Genomic DNA, 21,515 nt, shown 5'->3' on the forward strand with positions numbered 1-21,515 from the left:
GGAAGGAGGCCAAAAATTGAATGGAACTTGGAGTTGCCGTTGGGGAGACTATACTCCCATGTAATGCTCTGTGTTGACCTAAGCAGCCCCAGCAGTCCTCACGGACCCTTTATGCTGTATGCCCATATTAACCCCTGTAACTCGAGACGTCAGCTCCCACCTCTGATTGCTCCAGGATGCCAGCCTTCTTTGCCCACTTGCTAACTGTTCAAACAAGCACCTTTGTGCTTTTTCCCATGCTGCCCCACACATATGGGAGGAGCTCCTCGTAAACACCTGCAAAACTAATACATTATCCACCTCCAAATCCTTCCTCCAAACTCTCCTTTGCCAGGATGCCTACAAAAAACTTGACCCTGGCTAGGCAGCTGGTGCGCTGAGATCACTGCCTATCATGCTGACCAGTGTTGCTCATTTCGTCCGTGTACTCCTCCATCAGTCAGTCTGTCCCCACTTGCTATCTCTTGTCTTATACTTAGATTGTAAATTCTCAGGGGCAGAGATTCTCTTTTTGTTCTGTGTTTATACAGTGCCTAGTACAACAGGGTCCTGGTCCATGACTAGGGCTCCTAGGCATTACCGCAATACAAATATTCATAACTAATAAGAAATGACAAAATACTAATAATCTAGCACCACGCCATTTCAGTGGCAGTTTCTTACTGTGATGGTGTTACCTCACTGCAGCAGCATGAGTAATTTCCTGGGTCAGGGAGCTAAAGGATAGTAGCAGTGGGTCAGTCGCACTGTAAAACTTAATGGGTTGGCTCTGACTCATGCCAAAGTGGGGCATGCAATGTAGTAACATAGGCCACCTCTTTGTTTTTAATATTTCACTTGAAGCTGTAAGATTGTGGTGACTGTTCCCACTAGAGGGTGCTGAGAGATGGAGGATTTGTCTATATGGTCAGGAGAGATGGGACCTTTTAGAAAGCAAGTTACTGCAATGATAGGGGAGTAAAGCTTATCTCCTGGTACCTGTCTAAAGCTGAGCTCAAAGACAGGTACAGATAGATTTACAGCCTGGGAATAAGGCGCTGATGGTGAGTTATGGAGCAGCTATCTGTGGGCAGAGGGGAAGAGGTGAAAGCACACCAGGGCTATCCTTCAAGGAACTTAAATCAGCCACCTCTTCCTGACCAAAGCAGACACCAATTAAACCACATTCATAAAAATGTCTCTTTCCAATTACAGCCTCCCGCCCTGCTGCCCCGTCCCCAGCCCAGCCATGAGAGCACACACTCACATGTAAGCTTTGTAATTGCTGCCGATTTTCTGGATTCGGATGTCGTACTTGGAGTCGATGAATGCTTCAGTGGTGGCGTAGGTTTTTGCCATGGCTACCACGCTGGCCATGTCCTGGAAGTCATACTGGTTCTCAACTTTTACCTGCAATTGCCGAAATCCAGCCAAAGAGCGGCGAGCACAAAAGGAACAGGAATATCTGTGAGGAGGGGTCAGCTCAGTGGATGAATAGTAGAGCACAATGACAGTTAAACAATAAAGAGAATAAGGTTGAAGCATGGACGACAGTAGGTAGAAGGATGCTTCATCCAGGCAAACCTTACACATACCTAGCCAACTGGCGTGTCTCCCTCCTTGATGTACAAGCCCTGGGGGATCAGTAATGAGAACATCTACTTATGATTAAAGAGTTCCATGGGGCTTTCCCCATAAGACTTAATGGGAGTTACACAGCTGAAATGCTCCAAAAAAGCATTCGTTATATTTTTGTAGCATAACTTAATTCCAAGCATGTAAATTACTCTTACCCTATTACTTACCACTAAACATCTGATGAGAACAGAAAATCAGGAGTGACCAGGAAATAGGCATTTATACCAGAAAATAAAGAAGCGAGAAAGATTTTGGGGTTGGGTTTGTTTTTTTTTGCTACTCCTGGTCTCCAGATCCCTAGTAGTTCACAGTGCCCTTATCTAGTTTCACGCAAAGACCTGGCACAGGACTCCAGGCTGGAAGTGTACAAAACACAAGCCTCATGAGGATGATGTTCCTAGGGGAGACCACGTACTGCAGGCAGTGCAAGCTGGAGGTCATGGGAGTGCGTGTGGGGGAGGCTGGCTAGAGGTGTAGAAGGAACGGGATGGCGTGATGCTCAGGGGGTTGAGGTCTATACCCAAAGGGCTGCAAATTTCCTGGGAAACTAGCTTTTCACAGTGTTATATTTATTTACTGGAAATACATTGGAACTTTCAAAAAAGAAATGCTAGAAAAAGGAATCACTAAGTATAGAGGATGATCAGCTCTCTGCCAAGAGCTACTAAAAAGGGTAAAGAAAAAAAATTGTTACATCTCCTCTCCCAATACTGCAAAAAACAAACCAACCAACACACCCCAGACAATGTTACTATCTTCATGTCACCAAGCACAGCCTTTAGAAATTTGCACTGGCAAAAATCTACTCTGGTACATCAGTGAAGCCCGGCCAACTACAATGCCCCCAGATGATAGTGTGGAGATGGATGTGTTAATTTAAGCAGGTCTATAATATAGGATCGGGGCGATATGTGATTTTCATCATGCATTATTATTTATTATTTGTATTGCGGCAGCATCCAGAGGCCTCAGTCAAGGATCAGGACCCCATTTTGCTGGGCACTGTACAAACACTGAACAAAAAGATGGTCCCTACCCTCAAGACTAACAAACTATATCCATATGTGTGTGAAAAGGGGCTGGAAAGAGCCACAGGTCTTTGTAAACCAGTCTGAAGGAAACATATGCATTGGTGGTTGGTGTCTCTTTGTAAAGAACAAATGAGCTATTCTAAATGTCTACCTAAATTCATGGGATGGCAGCAGCCATCCTGAGTATGTAAGCAAAAGAATAAGGACCAGTGTGTTGCTAACCTGCAATGGGTGTGTTTTTCATGTATATTAGAGTTTGTAAGTTCCAAACAGAAACCAAAAATGTGGTCACATTCTGGCTTAGAAATTCTCTCTTACCTAGGTGAGGTACAGATCTAGCAAATTTTTGAGTACCGGAAGAGCTGAGGTGAAGGTGGATTGCAAAAGTGGTTTGGCCCTTGACTGTTTCTATATAAATTATTTAAAATACTGTCCCAAGGATGCTAGCTCCTAACTTCCATTGCCTTGCTGAATGCTGATTATCCTCTTTGTCCTCTGCTAGGTGTAGGAGAAATGCAATTTTGTGACATCATTTTTTATGTCCTCCAGAGAAAGAGAGTGCAGGGAGGACACAAGAATCAGGCAGAATTAAAAATAAAAATGCACATGGCCATCTTTATCCATCATAAAGGAGGGACAGGCTGGCTTTGTGCTTTGTAGTTCAACTTTAAATTTGAGCTGTGCTAAGCAAATTTCTCAGCTGCTCTCGGCAGCTCTGGAAAACGGGTGAGGTTGTGATGAAGGTGCTTAGAGAGGTGTATGATCTAATTATAGAGCAGTAGAACTCCGTTTTGAGAAATGGTCACAGCTCCTCGGGGAAACTAGAGGCCAGTTTGTTGGTGTTCAATATTTTTACACAGATAACACTAGAGCCTGGACAAATTGAGTGAGATGAGTTAGTCCCACTCTGATGAGATGCATCTGGGAGCAACTACATTGGGCAGACAATGCACTAAATTACAACATACAGTATTCTCCTGGACCCTTTGGCAATAGGAAAATACCAATAGGAAACAGGCAATAGAAAAGCCATTATATAATGCCCTATTTGGAGCAGGGACTCTTGTGGGCTCTGACACAAACTACGCTTGGTGGTACAGGGTCTCTCTGTGTCCAAGCTGAAATGACTACATTTACAGCCAACGAATGTTTGCCACAGAGGTGAAAAAGAGGGCACTGCTTCCTTTGACAGCTAGATTCAGGACACGTGACTCTCCCTTCTTCCAACCACCTGGACTCTTGCTCAGAAATCTGGAAATCAGCAGAAAGGGTCTGGAATATCTCCCAGTTGTGGAAGACAGAAGCACATGACTCCAGAAGGCAATTTTCCAGAGGACCAGAGAATATTCATTCAGCTTAGTTAAACAGAAAAATAAATGGGGTTTTTAACAGGAACCAAATTAATGAACTAAAGCAACAAAAGCCAAAGAAGAATTCTCTAACAATGCTACACAAGGACAGGTTTGCCATCCTCCCAGCACACGAGTGACTTATGGTGATCTTTTTCAGACATTATAGGAAACCATCTCCCCAGATGTCTGTCCTTCCTGAGCCAGCCCTCGGATTCAATTAACCTTCCTGTGGAATTCTCAGGGCTTTTATAGCTAAGAGAACTTCCAGAATTCCCCCTATTAAGTGGCTCTGTGCCTTCTTTCCCAACAGGCACAAAACCAAAATCATCCCCAAACAAAGAAAAATCTTATTCTGTCAATTGTCTGATCCAGCCACACTCATCTCAATAGGGTATCATGGCTCAGGATAAAGTTTGTTTAGTCCAGGTACAATTATTACCTTGAAAACAGATAAATAGTTACAGTCTAATTAGATTGATTTTCCTATCTTACTTGTCAATCCTGTACTTTATTAAGTTCCTTCTTTTACATATTTTGTATTTGTTTTCTCTCCCCTTATAACTTTTTTTATATGTCACTATTAAATCCCAATCAAATATCCATTGTTTTAAAGAAAGAAAGTTCGGATCCCAATTCAGCCAGCCTGGATGCATTGTGACACTGGGATGATGGTGTAGGCATGTGTCACTAATAAGCCAAACACACTCAGGAGGAATATTTCACATTCCACTTAGCCAGTGGTAACTGTAGCTTTTAAAATGTTGTTATGAGTTGAACAAAAAAAAAAAAGTATGAAAAAGAGGCAAAGGAAGCTAGAAAAAATTAATAGGAACCATTTATTCTCTTCTGCATCCTAGTATGGATAAACCCAGTGTTCCATTAGTTGTGTAAATGTGTGCAAACACTAACGGTATGTCTACACTACAAAATTAGGTCGAAGTTATAGAAGTCGGTTTTGTAGAAAGCGTTTTTATACTGTCGATTGTATATCCCCCCACACAAATGCTCTACGTGCATGTAGTCGGCAGAGTGTGTCCACAGTACTGAGGCAACCATCGACTTCCGGAGTGTTGCACTGTGGGTAGCTATTCCACAGTCTCCACCACCCATTTGAATTCTGGGTAGAAATCCCAGTGCCTGATGGGGCTAAAACATTGTCGCGGGTGGTTCTGGGTACATATTGTCAGGCCCCCCCTTCCCTCCCTCCTTCCGTGAAAGCAAGGGCAGACACTCGTTTTGCACCTTTTTTCTTGAATTACCTGTGCAGATGCCATACCACGGCAAGCATGGAGCCCGCTCAGCTAACCGTCACCGTATGTCTCCTGGGTGCTGGCAGACGCGGTACTGCATTGCTACACATAGCAATTTATTGCCTTTTGGCAGCAGACAGTGCAGGATGACCGGTAGCCGTCGTCGACGTAGTCCTGGGTGCTCTTTTAACCAACCTTGATGAGGTCAGGGGCGCCTGGGCAAACATGGGAGTGACTCAGCCAGGTCATTTCCCTTTTAAGTTTCGTCTCATGGCGATTGAGTCCTACCGGCAGTGCACTGCCTTTTAATCAGCAGCCAGCAGAAGATGATGGCCAGCAGTCATACTGTACCATCTTCTGCCGAGCACCCAGGAGACGACGATGGCTCGCAGTCGTACTGCACAGTCTGCTGCCAGCAAGATATATAAAAATAGATGAAGTGGCTCAAAACAAGAAATAGACCAGATTTGTTTGTATTCATTTTCTCTTCCCTCCCTCCGTGAAATCAACGGCCTGCTAAACCCAGTTTTGAGTTCTATCCTTGAGGTGGCCATTCAGTTTCTCGCAAAGCCACCCCCTTTGTTGATTTTAATTCCCTGTAAGCCAACCCTGTAAGCCATGTTGTCAGTCACCCCTCCCTCCGTCAGGGCAATGGCAGACAATCGTTCCGCGCCATTTTTCTGTGCAGACGCCATACCACGGCAAGCATGGAGCCCGCTCAGATCACTTTGGCAATTAGAAGCACATTAAACACCACACGCATTATCCAGCAGTATATGCAGCACCAGAACCTGGCAAAGCGAAACCGGGCGAGTAGGCGACGTTAGTGTGGTGACGAGAGTGATGAGGACATGGACACAGACTTCTCTCAAAGCACGGACCCTGGCAATGTGGGCATCATGGTGCTAATGGCGCAGGTTCATGCGGTGGAACGCTGATTCTGGGCTCGGGAAACAAGCACAGACTGGTGGGACTGCATAGTGTTGCAGGTCTGGGACGATTCCCAGTGGCTGCGAAACTTTCACATGCGTAAGGGCACTTTCATGGAACTTTGTGACTTGCTTTCCCCTGCCCTGAGGCACAATAATACCAAGATGAGAGCAGCCCTCACAGCTGAGAAGCGAGTGGCAATAGCCCTGTGGAAGCTTGCAACGCTCGACAGCTACCGGTCAGTTGGGAATCAATTTGGAGTGGGCAAATCTACTGTGGAGGCTGCTGTGATGCAAGTAGCCAACACAATCAAAGATCTGCTGATATCAAGGGTAGTGACCCTGGGCAATGTGCAGGTCATAGTGGATGGCTTTGCTGCAATGGGATTCCCTAACTGTGGTGGGGCCATAGACGGAACCCATATCCCTATCTTGGCACCGGAGCACCAAGCCGGCAAGTACATAAACCACAAGGGGTACTTTTCAATAGTGCTGCAAGCACTGGTGGATCACAAGGGACGTTTCACCAACATCAACGTGGGATGGCTGGGAAAGATACATGACGCTTGCATCTTCAGGAACTCTGGTCTGTTTCAAAAGCTGCAGGAAGGGACTTTATTCCCAGACCAGAAAATAACCGCTGGGGATGTTGAAATGCCTATAGTTATCCTTGGGGACCCAGTCTATCCCTTAATGCCATGGCTCACGAAGCCATACACAGGCAGCCTGGACAGTAGTCAGGAGCTGTTCAACTACAGGCTGAGCAAGTGAAGAATGGTGGTAGAATGTGCATTTGGATGTTTAAAAGCGCGCTGGCGCAGTTTACTTACTCGGTTAGACCTCAGCAAAACCAATATTCCCACTGTTATTACTGCTTGCTGTGCGCTCCATAATATCTGTGAGAGTAAGGGGGAGACGTTTATGGCGGGGTGGGAGGTTGAGGCAAATCACCTGGCTGCTGGTTACGCACAGACAGACACCAGGGCAGTTAGAAGAGCACAGGAGGGCGTGATGCGCATCAGAGAAGCTTTAAAAACCAGTTTCATGACTGGCCAGGCTATGGTGTGACAGTTCTGTTTGTTTCTCCTTGATGAAACCCCCTGCCCCTTGGTTCACTCTACTTCCCTGTAAGCTAACCACCGTCCCCTCCTCCCTTTGATCACTGCTTACAGAGGCAATAAAGTCATTGTTGCTTCACATTCATGCATTCTTTATTAATTCATCACACAAATAGGGGGATAACTACCAAGGTAGCCCAGGAGGGGTGGTGGAGGAGGGAAGGACAAGGCCACACAGCACTTTAAAAGTTTAAAACTTTAAAACTTATTGAATGCCAGCCTTCTGTTGCTTGGGCAATCCTCTGGGGTGGAGTGGCTGGGTGGCTGGAGGCCCCCCTACCGCGTTCTTGGGCATCTGGGTGAGGAGGCTATGGAACTTGGGGAGGAGGGCGGTTGGTTACACAGGGGCTGTAGTGGCGGTCTGTGCTCCTACTGCCTTTTCTGCAGCTCAGCCATACGCTGGAGCATATTAGTTTGATCCTCCAGCAGCCGCAGCATTGAATCCTGCCTCCTCTCATCACGCTGCTGCCACCTTTCAGCTTCAGCCCTCTCTTCAGCCCGCCACTTACTCTCTTCAGCCCACCACCTCTCCTCCCGGTCATTTTGTGCTTTCCTGCACTCTGACATTGTCTGCCTCCACGCATTCGTCTGTGCTCTGTCAGTGTGGGAGGACAGCATGAGCTCAGAGAACATTTAATCACGAATGCGTTTTTTTCGCCTTCTAATCTTCGCTAGCCTCTGGGAAGGAGAAGATCCTGTGATCCTTGAAACACATGCAGCTGGTGGAGAAAAAAAAAGGGACAATGGTATTTAAAAAGACACATTTTATAGAACAATGGGTACACTCTTTCACGGTAAACCTTGCTGTTAACATTACATACATAGCACATGTGCTTTCGTTCCAAGGTCGCATTTTGCCTCCCCCCCGCGCGTGGCTAGCCCCTCCCCCCTCCCCGTGGCTAACAGCGGGGAACATTTCTGTTCAGCCACAGGCAAACAGCCCAGCAGGAACGGGCACCTCTGAATGTCCCCTTAAGAAAAGCACCCTATTTCAACCAGGTGACCATGAATGATATCACTCTCCTGAGGATAACACAGAGATAAAGAACGGATGTTGTTTGAACACCAGCAAACATACACTGCAATGCTTTGTTGTACAATGATTCCCGAGTACATGCTACTGGCCTGGAGTGGTAAAGTGTCCTACCATGGTGGATGGAATAAGGCTGCCCTCCCCAGAAACCTTTTGCAAAGGCTTTGGGAGTACATCCAGGAGAGCCGCGAATGCCAGGGCAAATTAATCATTAAACATGCTTACTTTTAAACCATGTATAGTATTTTAAAAGGTACACTCACCAGAGGTCCCTTCTCCACCTGGCGGGTCTGGGAGACAGCCTTGGATGGGTTCAGGGGGTACTGGCTCCAGGTCCAGGGTGAGAAACAGTTCCTGGCTGTCGGGAAAACTGGTTTCTCCGCTTGCTTGCTGTGAGCTATCTACAACCTCATCACCATCATCTTCCTTGTCCCCAAAACCTGCTTCCGTGTTGCCTCCATCTCCACTGAAGGAGTCAAACAACATGACTGGGGTAGTGGTGGCTGAACCCCCTAAAATGGCATGCAGCTCATCATAGAAGTGGCATGTTTTGGGCTCTGACCCGGAGCGGCCGTTCGCCTCTCTGGTTTTCTGGTAGGCCTGCTTCAGCTCCTTAAGTTTCACGCGGCACTGCTTCGGGTCCCTGTTATGGCCTCTGTCCTTCATGCCCTGGGAGATTTTGACACATGGTTTGGCATTTCGAAAACTGGAATGTAGTTCTGATAGCACGGATTCCTCTCCCCATACAGTGATCAGATCCCGTACCTCTCGTTCAGTCCATGCTGGAGCTCTTTTGCGATTCTGGGACTCCATCATGGTCACCTCTGCTGATGAGCTCTGCATGGTCACCTGCAGCTTGCCACGCTGGCCAAACAGGAAATTGAAATTCAAAAGTTCGCGGGCCTTTTCCTTTCTACCTGGCCAGTGCATCTGAGTTGAGAGTGCTGTCCAGAGTGGTCACAATGGAACACTCTGGGATAGCTCATGGAGGCCAATACCGTCTAATTGTGTCCACAGTACCCCAAATTCGACCCAGCAAGACCGATTCAGCGCTAATCCCCTTGTCGGGGGTGGAGTAAGGAAATTGATTTTAAGAACCCTTTAAGTCAAAAAAAGGGCTTCGTCGTGTGGACGGGTGCAGGGTTAAATCGATTTAACGTTGCTAAATTCGACCTCAACTCCTAGTGTAGACCAGGGCTAAGTGCAAACACAGTCTCCTGATATCAGACTATTTGTTAAGCTGTGCTGGCTGTTTGATCAGTAATAGATTCATTCTAAAGCCATCCACTGCTGTTTGCTATAGAGTTTTGCTGACCTGTTGTGAAGAGATCTGGCCAGGGATGTTGACAAATGTCTTTTCTGAGTGAGAAGGCACCCTGCTGAAGTCTGAAGATTCCCTGAATCAGATCCTTCTTGGACACTGGTATACAGTACTGATGCTGTTATTATTACTGTAGTGAACTGGGGAGCTCAGAGGGAGCTTTGAGGATATACACCCAGAGCAGCCACAGTTCCTTTGGTCAGGGACTGCATCTTCATAGGCCATTAATGAAACTCCTTTACTGGCCACTGCAACCTGACCTGAGGCTAGTATTCCCTCCCTGCTAGATGCTGAGGGCTTGTCTACATGGGGACACTCAGTAAAATTACTCTGATTTTACTAAAGGAGTACATTTGAAGTGGATTAGTTAATCTGCAGTAAACCCCTGAGTGGATACTCTCATTCAGAATTAAAGTGGCCTTCATTCAGGTAATTCACTTCTACAGTGAACTGGAGAAAAAGACCGTGTGCCATCCTGGAACCCAGGCGTCTCGGCTAAGAGTATATCTACACTGCAATTAGATACCCACAACTGGCCTGGGCCATTTGACTGAAGCTTGCGGGGCTTGGGCTAAGGAGCTGTTGAACTGTAGTGTATCCTTGCAGGGTCCCAAACCCTGGGCTCCAGCCTGAGCCCAAATGGCTACACCACAATCAAACAGCCCCTTAGCCCAAGTCAGGAGGCATGGGCCAGCTGCGGGTTTTTAATGGCAGGGTAGACATACCCTGTGATGCTACATCCCTTCTACTAACAGAGAAATGTGAATATAACCTTCCTGCAAGGCAGGATTTCAAATGATCTTGGGAGCCTAAAAAATCAGCACTGTGTATTTCAGTCAATTTGGACACCCAACCACTTTATGGCATCAAAGAGTCAGAACACCTGGTCCTTGCAATGAGGGGCATTGACAGGAAATTCTGGTCTCTCCACCTCCCAGCTCCGATTTCTAGGTGTAGTGTTCCATTACTCCCATTTCCATGCTTATATTTCCTAAGTGTTCACGGACTCCAGAGTCCCAGGGTCATCACATCCCCTCTTATCTCCAATCTGATCACTGCAGACACTCAGTCATATTCCTCTTCCACTTTCACTTGTCACGTGGCCACACAAACAAAGAATCTGTCAGCCAGATACATAATTATAGTAGTCCTTTATAAAGAGAAGAGTGCATTAGTTTTCTGTCTGTATGTGACCCAAACTTTACTCTGTTCCACACTTTAAACCCACTTTCTATTACAGATGGGTTGATGAGGTAGTTATCTGTGTCCACATTGGGTTAAGACTAGGGTTCAGATACAAGGTATCAGTTCAAGTTTGAATTGGGTAGGATTTGAGTTTGATGGCACTCAAATGTGCAGCAATGGGTTTGTAATAAACAGACAGACAGATATGATAAAAATCTTATTAGCTGTTCTCATGAGATTTCCACCCCAAATGATGGAAGTCACACAGCATCAACAGAGTTTGTGATCTTTCCTCCATCTCAAATGGCAAACATCTCATAAGCTTACTTGTTCTTAAACAGCTTGTGCCATATTGGGACAACTGACTCACAAGAATGGCTATTCTCACAAAATTTGCTCAGACTCCTTCTCTTTCCACAAATCCTCTCTCCTCCTCAGACACCAGTGAATTTAACCCTCAGATTAAATTTGGAACTGTCTTGCACATTGCCACGGTCACCTAATAATAAATAAATAAAAATTGATAATAATTAATACATTTTCTCTGCATTTTCCCTTCACAGCTTCCCTCACAGCACTTCTAGTTAAAGGCCAGCCTTAGCCACAGGTTTTAGCAGTCCCAAATGCAGGCTGTGTGTGCTGGATAGGACACAGCTCTCCGTGTCCAGCAAAAGGTACCAGACCCATGTTCAAAAACTGGGATACTCCTGCTATTTTCAAGGTGGGTGGTATCTCCTGACTCATGAGTCAGAGAGACTGCAATGACTGGACTGTGCTGTTACATGTTAAATCATTATTTGTCCCCTATTTAGGAAAATATTTGTCCCTTGACAAACCAAGGCGACTTTTGCTCTTTTCGCTTCCTCTTTAATACACTGGATTTTCAAAGCTCTCATTTTTAGAACATTCTATTTCCAGTTCCAGGAGAGACAAGGTGACGAGTCAACCTTCCTGATAAAAGCCCCCTGGTTTTTTTACATTACATAGTGGCTCTGTTTAGTTTGTGCTATATTTGAACAAAAAAAGAAATCCTTCCATTCCAGTGAGAGAAAAATAACTCTGACCACATTATTATGAACAACAAGTCTTTCTTCTGCGATGCAATAAATTCATCTGAGCTGGGAAGATGTTTTCATAATTACAGGCTGGTGTGGATCTGAAGTGGCTCTTAAACTGGCCTAATTAGAGAGGTCTAAAAATAAAATCAGAGTAGCTATATAGAGAGTTGCTCTTATTTTTTATATATATATATATATATATGTATGAATGAATGTCCCATAAATATGTGCTGTTTGTCCTCTGTACAGATAGATTTGACACTTGTCTCCTTCCCATGGTCTACTCAGGGAGAGGTGAAGAAGCTTTCTGAGTGAATTTGCAGTAGTGGGCTCTATTCCTGGGGCATTTCAGGGTTATGGTACCACACACCTGGGAGATATTCACACACTCAGTGCTTTCCCCTTCCCAACAGGCTCAGGGACAGAGTCAGCTGGAGAAAGAAAGAAGGGAGGCCTCTTCTCCCCTTCCCTCACTTCTCAAGAGTGACCCCCTCTACATATCAGGGTGGGGCTGAAATTGGCTCAGACAGCATCATATCCTGATTTGGCAGATGTCTCCATTTTTAACTGAATGCCCACTGGCTCGATTCTGTTCTTGGGAAGAGACCTCCTGTTAGGGAGAGTCCATCCATGGCTGTTGGTAGAGTCCTCTGTTATTGCTGATCCCTTGCCACCTAAATGGAGCACGAGAGAAGTTCCTCTACAATAATTCAACTGAAAACCTTAGATGTTGCTTAACTAACACTTTGGACAGAGCAATTCCACAAGCAGCACAGAGAACCACTTGGTGCAAGCTTAGTGTGCCAGCTGGGCACGAGGGGCAGGCAGCTGCTCATGAGGTAAGGGTGGTGGCCTCATTTTTGGAAGAGGCATGTGAGACAATGATGGTGATGGGTGCATGTGCATGTCTGTATTGTAGGTGGCGGGTTTGATTGGGGCTACAGTGTCTCTCTTCATGAAGAACGCTCCCCTTCTCTGCTTGAGTCATTTGGGAGTCTCTTCTCGGATTTGTTAATGGAAATTTCAAACAATGTTTTATTCCAGTCCTTCCTCTCCACTCTGACCTTACACGCAGTCTGTCACTTCTTGGTGAGCCTCACTATCACTGAGCTTATGAAGTCTTCCCTTTTGACCATGAGTGCTGACTGCTGCTCCTTCAGTGTCAGAGATGCCAACAGAGCTCATTCCTCATAAGTCCTAGTTTAGTTATTTTTTATTTAAATTTTGGAGATAGCTCCCTCCCCCTTTGCTTAAAAATGTTGTGTGGGAATTTAGGGCTCATGAAAATGAAGGACATATGAACGTGAAGGGCTGGTTATTATATAATGCTCATCCCAGTGTTTTATAATAAAATAATAAATATTTAGAATTTATACAGCCCTTTATATGTTCAGAGCAATTTACAAACACTAACCAATTAATCCTTATGATATCAATGTCCAGTAAGCATTTTTATTCCTTTTTTTTTTAAAAAACGGAGAAATTGAAGAAGAGAAGCAAAATGACTTGCTCAAGGCCACATTGTGAATTAGTGGCTGAGCTCTCTGGGGCAGGGACCTTTTTTTTGTTCTATGTTTGTACAGCAGCTAGCACAACGGGCTCTGGTGCATAACTAAGGCTCCTACTCCCTACTGCAATACAAAAAAACAACAAAAGCAAAAAACCTGGACTGACTAACCCCTTCACTCATTTCTTTATCACAGTGCCTTCCATTACGGACGACATTTTAGTGCTCTTCAAATGTAATGATTTTCTCAACTATTTCTCTTCGTGAGAAAGATCACCGTTAGCACCTGTTAAAAATGTGGGTACACTAAAGCCCTCTACTTTAGTAAGTGTTTTTGATGCAAGCACAATGAGGTTTTATCCATGATGGGACTCCTAGGGACTACGGAAATGTGTATGTTTGCCCGTAGTTTCATTACTTTGGCCTTTAGTTTCTCCAGCATTTTTGCACAAATACTAGTCACCAGGTGAACATTAATTTCTTGAGCTGTTCAAAAACCTCTTTCAAAACAAAACCAAAGCTCTATCTCCAACAGTGCCTACATTTCACTACTAAAGAGCATCTTCAGGGCAGTTATCTTGTTGTATTGTCTTCTGTGGGGAAGACCAATGCGCAGGAATAATTTAGCTCCCTGCAATCTCCTTATCCTCTCTGATTGCTTCTTTGAATTTACACTGTGGTGGTCAAAATGATTGACTGACTCTCCTGCAAGCATCCCGCTTCTGAGTTGTTTGTAAGAACGTTTGATTATTATAACATGTTCTTCAGCTATCTCCTTAGCTCTGTTAATATCCATTTCTGTAGTTCCTTTCTGGCAGCCTCACCGGGGCTGTATTACCATAATTTTAGAGGACACCTTTTTGGTCAAAGCCTTTGCCATTTAAACATGCTAGGTTTCTATTTTCTCTTCACCTTCTCTCTTCCTTTTTTTTGTTCTGGAAATTCTGTGACTTGAATAAGGCTGATTAAATTAATATGAATTTCCCTTCAGGCTGCTTCTAGGTGGAGAAGGGCCCCAAACAAATCCCAAGGTTCAAATACCCCAGAACTTGGGTGGTATTCAAAATCAGTTGAAAGTGGTCCCTAACTTCATAATGGGCTAATCTAAATCTTGAGCTCTGAACAGCCCCATAGCTTTGGGATGTTTCATATCACCCCATCTCTACTGAGACTATCTCTATTTGTAACTAATTTTTATGTAACCCCCCGTGCTATTGCATATTCTTTTGCTCTGATGTGTTATTTGGTAAACCTCTTCTATTATAACCAGCAATGGCACAAAAATCTCAGTAAAGAATAAGGGGAAAACAAAGATCTGAGGTCTGATACAGATGAGAGACACTCAACTTCCTGAAGAGAATACAGTGGTCCTTTGAGACATGCCATCCACGTGAACTCACAGGGCAGCTTCTAAATGATTCTTCAACCATCTCAGCTGCCAGCTTGGGTTTCTTTCAGTATAAGTGCGACACATTTATGACCCACATTACAGACGTGATAGAACAGCAATGAGGGAAGTCCCGGGGTGCGGTTCACCTGAGATACCCACTCTGCCTAAAGGAGCTGGAAACCTTTGCTTAGGTGAAAAGTAGCATGTACACCTGTCTTCTGGTTTGTTCTGATTGGATTTCCCTGGCCAAATAGCTCACAAGTCCACATTCAGTGGTTCCACCTACAGCTAGTACTACGCTGGTTATTGCATTACAGTATGGTACAGCCTAACAGCTGTGTTGGTTTAAAATCCAGACAAACTCATTTCATTTAGTTTTCCTGTTTATTTAAATATTTCTTCTTTGATGCCCAAGACCACTCTAGCAGTTGCCTTGGGACTGTAGTCAGCTTCCTCTTTTGCAACCACAGATGGAGCACTCGGGCCACTAGAAAATGATAAGGAGTTTCTATATGAAGGACAGGAACCTAGAGAATAATTTTGTTTCCAGGGCCCAGGCCTACAAGCTGTACTAAACCTGGGTCTTGCAGAGTTTTCTGTTTAGGCAAAAAAGGTGATTTTGGGGGGGAGGCCTGTTTTTTCTAGTGAAAAACTTAAGCTAGGCTATTTCTAGTGATTCTTCTTCTTCAGCTTTTATTGGGATCCAAAGGAAAACCAGGAGAGATGGTAACGCCCCCAAATCAGAACAAACTATATTCTGGACACAAGTAGGATGCCTTGATATAATGGTAAATGCAACAGGGGTGACTATGGAAGATACAACATGCATTGTGAGCATGTTTGACTAAAAAGGTTGCTGCCACCCTCCCTTCCCAAAGAACAGAGGTTGCTAATTCACTAAAGGATCCCAGGGAACCTGGGAAAAACAAACTGATTCTTTTGGGCAGGGAAGAATTTTTCAGGATTCCTCTCTTGGCAGGCAACCAGGCAGTCTGCCTTCCTCCTTTGTAAGGGCCAGCCAAACTGTCCTGGTTCCTTCTGGTGGGGAGAGAAAATAACTGAAGGGCTTCCATTTGATAGAGTCAGATAATAATAACAGGGTCAAGAAGATCAGTGCTGCTTCTCCCTCTTCTGCAAGGAGACAATGGGAGATTGTGAGCTCCCAGGCTAGGGTCACTTTGCAGGTGCTCAATAAAGAATATTTCCCCTTTCAGACAGCACAAAAATGACAAGCCTGATGGCTTCAGGCCAACTAACACTGACTCCTCTCTAACCAGGACATACACCCCACCCAGAACAGTCTCCAACCCAACACCACCTGCGCACACACCCTATATATGCCTGCCTCTTAATGAGCCACAGCTGAAGGCCCTTTCCTCCCACACTGGCAGCTAATGCAGCTCGGACTCGCTATGGCAGAAGCTATTTAACTTAACCCCTTTCCTACCCAGCTGGTTGCAGGGTACATACCCCTGTCACAGTGAGGGTACACAATATATATATCTGTAAGTTTACATGTCTATATATAGAGATATAAAATAAGTGAGTTGTGTCAGGCTTTTCCTTACCTTCCCCATTCCAGCATGAGCATGTCCCAGCTTGACCACGACAGGGAAATTTGGGGTTGTGAGCTGAAAGACAGAATGAAGAACCCTATTAGTATCTCTGTGGCAGTTCTTATCGCCCAGGTACATTCTTGCTGGGAAGCTGAATCACCATTTCATGGTCAAAGAAGGATGGTCCTGTGGGAAAACAGCGGACAGTATTTTTTTTTTCACAGGTCTCCAAATGATTCTGATATGGAGGCTAAGCAGAGTTCCTCAGAGTCAACCCCCCTCAAAAGCAGCAGCTTCAAACACTCCACCTGCACTTCTTCCAGTTCGGGCCTTTCTCAGTCTCTCTCCCTCTCCTTTATTTTGGTTCCTTACTTTTCCTATCACTGTCCCCACATTTCCTCCCTATATATTCAACCTGCTGTTTTCAATGGGGGAACACAGCGTTTCAAAGGTTACATGAGAATCTGAGTTATTTTCACAAACCCCTTCCCAACTCCCAACAGTTCTCCTTCCCCACCTGCTTCCACTTTCCCCAGGCACGGTGGTGATGTGTGTGTAGGGGGGGAAGAGGGGAGGGAATGGATGCCAACTCTTGGGTCAAACTCACAAAGACAATCTGCTAGTACAACTCTCTTGCAGTGTCTTTCATGGGCAGGTATCATAGGCTGGGAGAGGCTGACCCTCCCCAAACAGCCAGGCGTGGCCCTGCCCAGGCTCTGCTCCCAGATCCCCTCCTGCTTCCCTCTCTGCAGCTCTTGTCTTCCCCCATGCCATGGCTCGGCGCTCTGGAGCTGGGGGAACTGGGGCAGCGGGCCAGTGGCCCGCGGGGCGGGGGCTCTGGGCTCCATCAGGGGGCAGAGGGAGTGGAAGGGGCGGGGCCTTGGGCAGAAGGGGCAGGGCTGGGGGCTAGCCTTCCCGAGCTGGCAGTTTACACGCCACTTATGGTGTCTTCTCTCGCTCTCTCGCCTCCAAATTCACAATATCTTGAAAGGGGGAACAAAAGAATGGGCGAGGGCAGGGATTAAATAATATAATACAAAAACTCACATTGTTTGTGTCCCTTCTGTCTCACTGCCTCTTGTCTGCGTGTTGAGCCTGCAAGTTGATTCATGCAGGCACACCGCTATGGGGCTACACTGACTTCATCAGGGCTCCCGCCACGGTGTAAGCATCCCTCAGTAAGGCTCCATGCAGGTGTAGGTGTGCACCTGCACAGATCAGCTGACAAGATCGGGGCCTTAAAACATGTAGTCTTTTGGGCCTGTTTTCTTACAGGATTGTGAAGAGCCTAATATGTACCATATATGACACTATAACACCGAACCTTGTTTCATGTTGCTCTGCCTAAAGTTTGTGGACATCACACTTAAACCCCGCACCATAGGGCGCATTTTTGCATCTCTCTGTGATACCATCATCCGGCACCTTATCATGTACTAATGCATTTAAGTCATCTGAATGTCCCCCCATTGCCATACACTCCACTGTATTTTTATTGCACATTTGCCCAATTTAATAGGATTTAGAGCATTTTGTCTTTATTTAAATGCATGAAGCATGAGCTGGATTAATTAAACAGTTAACCTGCAGATATGGTGGTGGCAGTGAGTTGAAGTTGAACAGATAAATGGCTTTCCTATTTGCTTAAGTTGGGAAATAGAGAAATGAATTGTTCTTGTGCTAATTACCAATTGTCTATATGGACAGGAAGCTGCTATGCCCTAAATATAGAATTGGGTGTTGTCTTCATCTGTGACATTGTGTGGTGAGTCGTCGAGGATAGTTTCTGTGTCAAGGAAGGCTCAATGAAAGAGGGAGACAATTTTACTTTTTTTGGTGTTATGAAGCTGTATTTTTATTAAGAGTTCCTGGTGATGATGGAGTACCGCTGAAGTCATTTGGAGTTGTAAACACTCAGCACTTCACAGGACCAAGCCTGTTAAAGCAACAAGAGCCTGTAATCACTTTGTATTGTATATATGGCCAGAGCATCAAGTGGTGTAAACTGGCCAGGCTCTGCTGAAGTCAATGGAGTTATGCCAATTTACATGAGATAGGGATCTGGTCCTCACCCCAAAATCTCCTCTACATATCTATCTAGATAGAAGGCTAGCAAACTAGGCACCATAGACAGACAGACCGATTAAATGGGTAGAGAAAGTATAACACTGGTAGCTATAAGGCTATACACACACAGAGCCCAAGAAGGTCAGATGACATCACAAGAGCAGAACTGGAATAATTAGAACCCTGAGCTGTATATTTACACAGCCTTAGTCACTGTTGTCCTGGGTGGTATGTTACGCATTCAAATGCAACACAAGAGTTTAACAACAAAAGCATATCTGTATTGTAATCATGCATAAAATAAGAGTGTCCTTCAACATGTTTAATTTTTAAAGAGTCTCTTTCGTGGACAAACAGGGAAAATAACTTTGGATAGTGTTTAAAATGTGCACAGTTGTTGAAAAGCTTGGAGTACAGTCTGTACTGTACAGAATGTCTGTGGGTTACGGGATGGGATTGTGACATCAGACATAACTTGGCCAGTCATCCTACAACTGATGTTAATTCATTTGCATAACAATGCTTTTCATTAAAATGCTATAAAATATATTCTAGGGTTGTCTTACACTCAGCCTTTGATGGAATAAGGTTTACAGGCAAGCCTAACTTTAACCATGTGAGTGGTCCTGCTGACTTCCAGGAGATAACTGTGGGTTTGAAGCAGTGGTACCCACATTTTTCCTGTTGCCTCCCCTCCTTATCTGTCCATGGTCCCCCTCCATTATGGCACAATTGGTTCAGCAGCAGAGCTTGGGCTGAAGGTGGAGCTGGGGGCAGAACTGGAGCGAGGGGAGGAGCTTGGATTAGAAGTGGAGCTGGGCTGGGGGCAGAGAGGGAATGAGGGCAGAGCTGTGGCTGGGGCCGGACCTGGGCTGGGGGCGGAGCGGGGGGTGTAGTGGAGCTGCCGCTTGGGTCAGAGCTGGTTTGAGACCAGAGTGGGGCTTGGTGGTGCGCCCTTCCTTGGGGGTTGGCTTGGGCCCTGCTGTGCACCCCCCAAACTTTCCTCTGCCCCCCCCCATCCCCAGGGGGCACGCACCACAGTTTAGAGACCCCTGGTTAAGGCTGGTTTAAAGTTAGGCACATGCTTAAGTACCTTGCTGAGCTGGGCCTCAACAAAGCCACATTCTGTTGCAACGATGCAGTAGGCATAAAATATAGGCCACTGATGACACCATGGGCCAAATTTGCAAAATTATGGTCCCTAATTTTGAGTGTACCGCTCTGGGTGTATTATCCTTTTCACATGTGAATGATGACTGTCATAGTGTGGCCACCTCCAGCATGCCCCCTTGTGCCCTCAGGTAGCCTTGCAAGCCGCCTCTGCTTCAGTTCCCTTGTTCAAGGGGCTCCTTCTTCTCAATAATACATAAACCGGTTTGCCCATTTACGCCCCTTCTAGGGTTCTGGTTTATTAAATTAACATTCAAAATAAAGTTCTCAAGTTCCCCCTTGAGTCCATCCATTTACTCTCTTATCAGGACACTCCCAGACCTTTCCTGCCTGTAGTCTCACTTGTCTGTAGTCTCACTTCCAAGTTCAAGATTTCTCTGCTGGAGCCTATATACTCCTATCAGCCCCTACGCTCCACTCTGGACTCTGCAGTATCCTGCTGCTCTTTACAGGAGAATCAGCTGATCCCTGCCCAGGTGTGCCTCCTTAGTAACTAGAGTTGGCTGGCCCCAGGTCTCAAGCCCTGAAGGGACAAGTCACTTTGTTACATCCTCCTACCCCACTTAGATCCTTGCCCACCACAGGGCAAGTTCTACCCAGCTCTCCTTTCATCTGACTACTTTCGGAGAGAAACAGCTCTCTCCTGAACTGTGTCCATCTCTGCTATTTGGAGAGGAAGCTCATCTCTTTTGTCCACAAGCATTTTGATTTGTCGCTCCAAGCCCTGCTTATCTGTGGCTGGCTTGTCCCTTCCTATCAGGCCAGCTGCCTGGCTTCTTCCAAAGTTGCCAATACCTTTTAATACCTCTCCTTTGAGGAAAGCAACCTGTTAATGGCCTCTCCCAAAGCATCACAGTCATGTCCTGTTCACACCCAGCAGCCTTGTCTTGCCACTCCTTAGGCATTTCCACATCCTGGTCATGCATCTCCAGAACTGATCCTCTCTTTGACTTAATATCCTTTACCGAGCCTGCAACAGCTCTGTTTTCATGGAATCATAGTTTAAGGCCAGAATGGACCATCAGATCACCCAGTTTGACCCCCCTGTACATCACAGGCCACCAACACCACCCAGCAGCTGCCCACGAAACCCAACAACCAAAATGAGACCGAAGTATTACAGCCCACAGGAGACTAGATTAGTATGTGCCAGCAGCAGAGCTGTGCACAGGCAGGAACAAGGTGCACCAATGCTCGAGGCCCCTGCAATGGCAGGGAACTCATTAAATGAGATTTAGATAATCCTAGCAAGTGGCCTCTCTCACATTCTTGGGTGCAATCCAGGTGAGGGGTTGGGTCACTGCCTGCCCTGTACCCATAACTTCCTCAAAATGCTCTGTTGCTGCAGCACCCTTTGTCAGGACGCTCCCGGGCAGCCAGGGGTGAAAATAATTTAAAGGATTTACCAGTACTCCAGAGTCCTGAGCAGGGGGCGTGGCCTTGACTGGAAGAGGCGGGGCCTTTAAATACCCGAGCCCTTTAAATCAAGATTTAAAGGCCCCAGGGCTCTGGCTGCGGCTGGGAGCCCCCGGGCCTTTAAATCACCCCAGAGCTGCCAGCTGCAGAGGCAGCTGGGAGCCCTGGGGCTCAGGGGCGATTTTAAGGGCCCGGGCTCCGGCCGCCACTAGCGCAGCGGAGCTCCGGGCCCTTTAAATCACTGCCAGAGCCCTGCCACCGCTACCCTGGGGCTCCGACAGCTCGGCTCGGGTGGTGCTTTAAAGGGCCCGGGGCTCCCCATAGCGGCCGGAGCCCCGGGCCCTTTAAAGTGCCACCGCTACCCCAGGGGCTCCAGCAGCGGGGCTCAGGGGGTACTTTAAAGGGCCAGGGGCTCCCAGCAACAGCCGGAGCCCCGGGCCCTTTAAAGCACCACCAGAGCCCTGCCGCCGCTATCCCAGGGGTCCGGCAGCGGGGCTCGGGTGGTGCTTTAAAGG

At 46.2% G+C, this 21,515-nt stretch overlaps 1 protein-coding gene across 1 annotated transcript in view; it reads right to left on the reverse strand.

The window, feature by feature from the left end:
• SYN3 (synapsin III) overlaps nt 1–21,515 on the reverse strand; it is a 282,703-nt gene that overhangs the window by 28,937 nt on the left and 232,251 nt on the right. The window contains exons 7-8 of the mRNA XM_027825071.3: nt 16,360–16,422; nt 1,247–1,389 (exon numbers count right to left, since the gene is read on the reverse strand). Of these exons, the coding sequence (XP_027680872.1) occupies nt 1,247–1,389; nt 16,360–16,422 (206 nt within the window). The remainder of the gene's footprint in view (nt 1–1,246; nt 1,390–16,359; nt 16,423–21,515) is intronic.

This window comes from Chelonia mydas, chromosome 1, assembly GCF_015237465.2.
Source record: "Chelonia mydas isolate rCheMyd1 chromosome 1, rCheMyd1.pri.v2, whole genome shotgun sequence".
In the NCBI taxonomy this organism is placed as follows: domain Eukaryota; kingdom Metazoa; phylum Chordata; order Testudines; family Cheloniidae; genus Chelonia; species Chelonia mydas.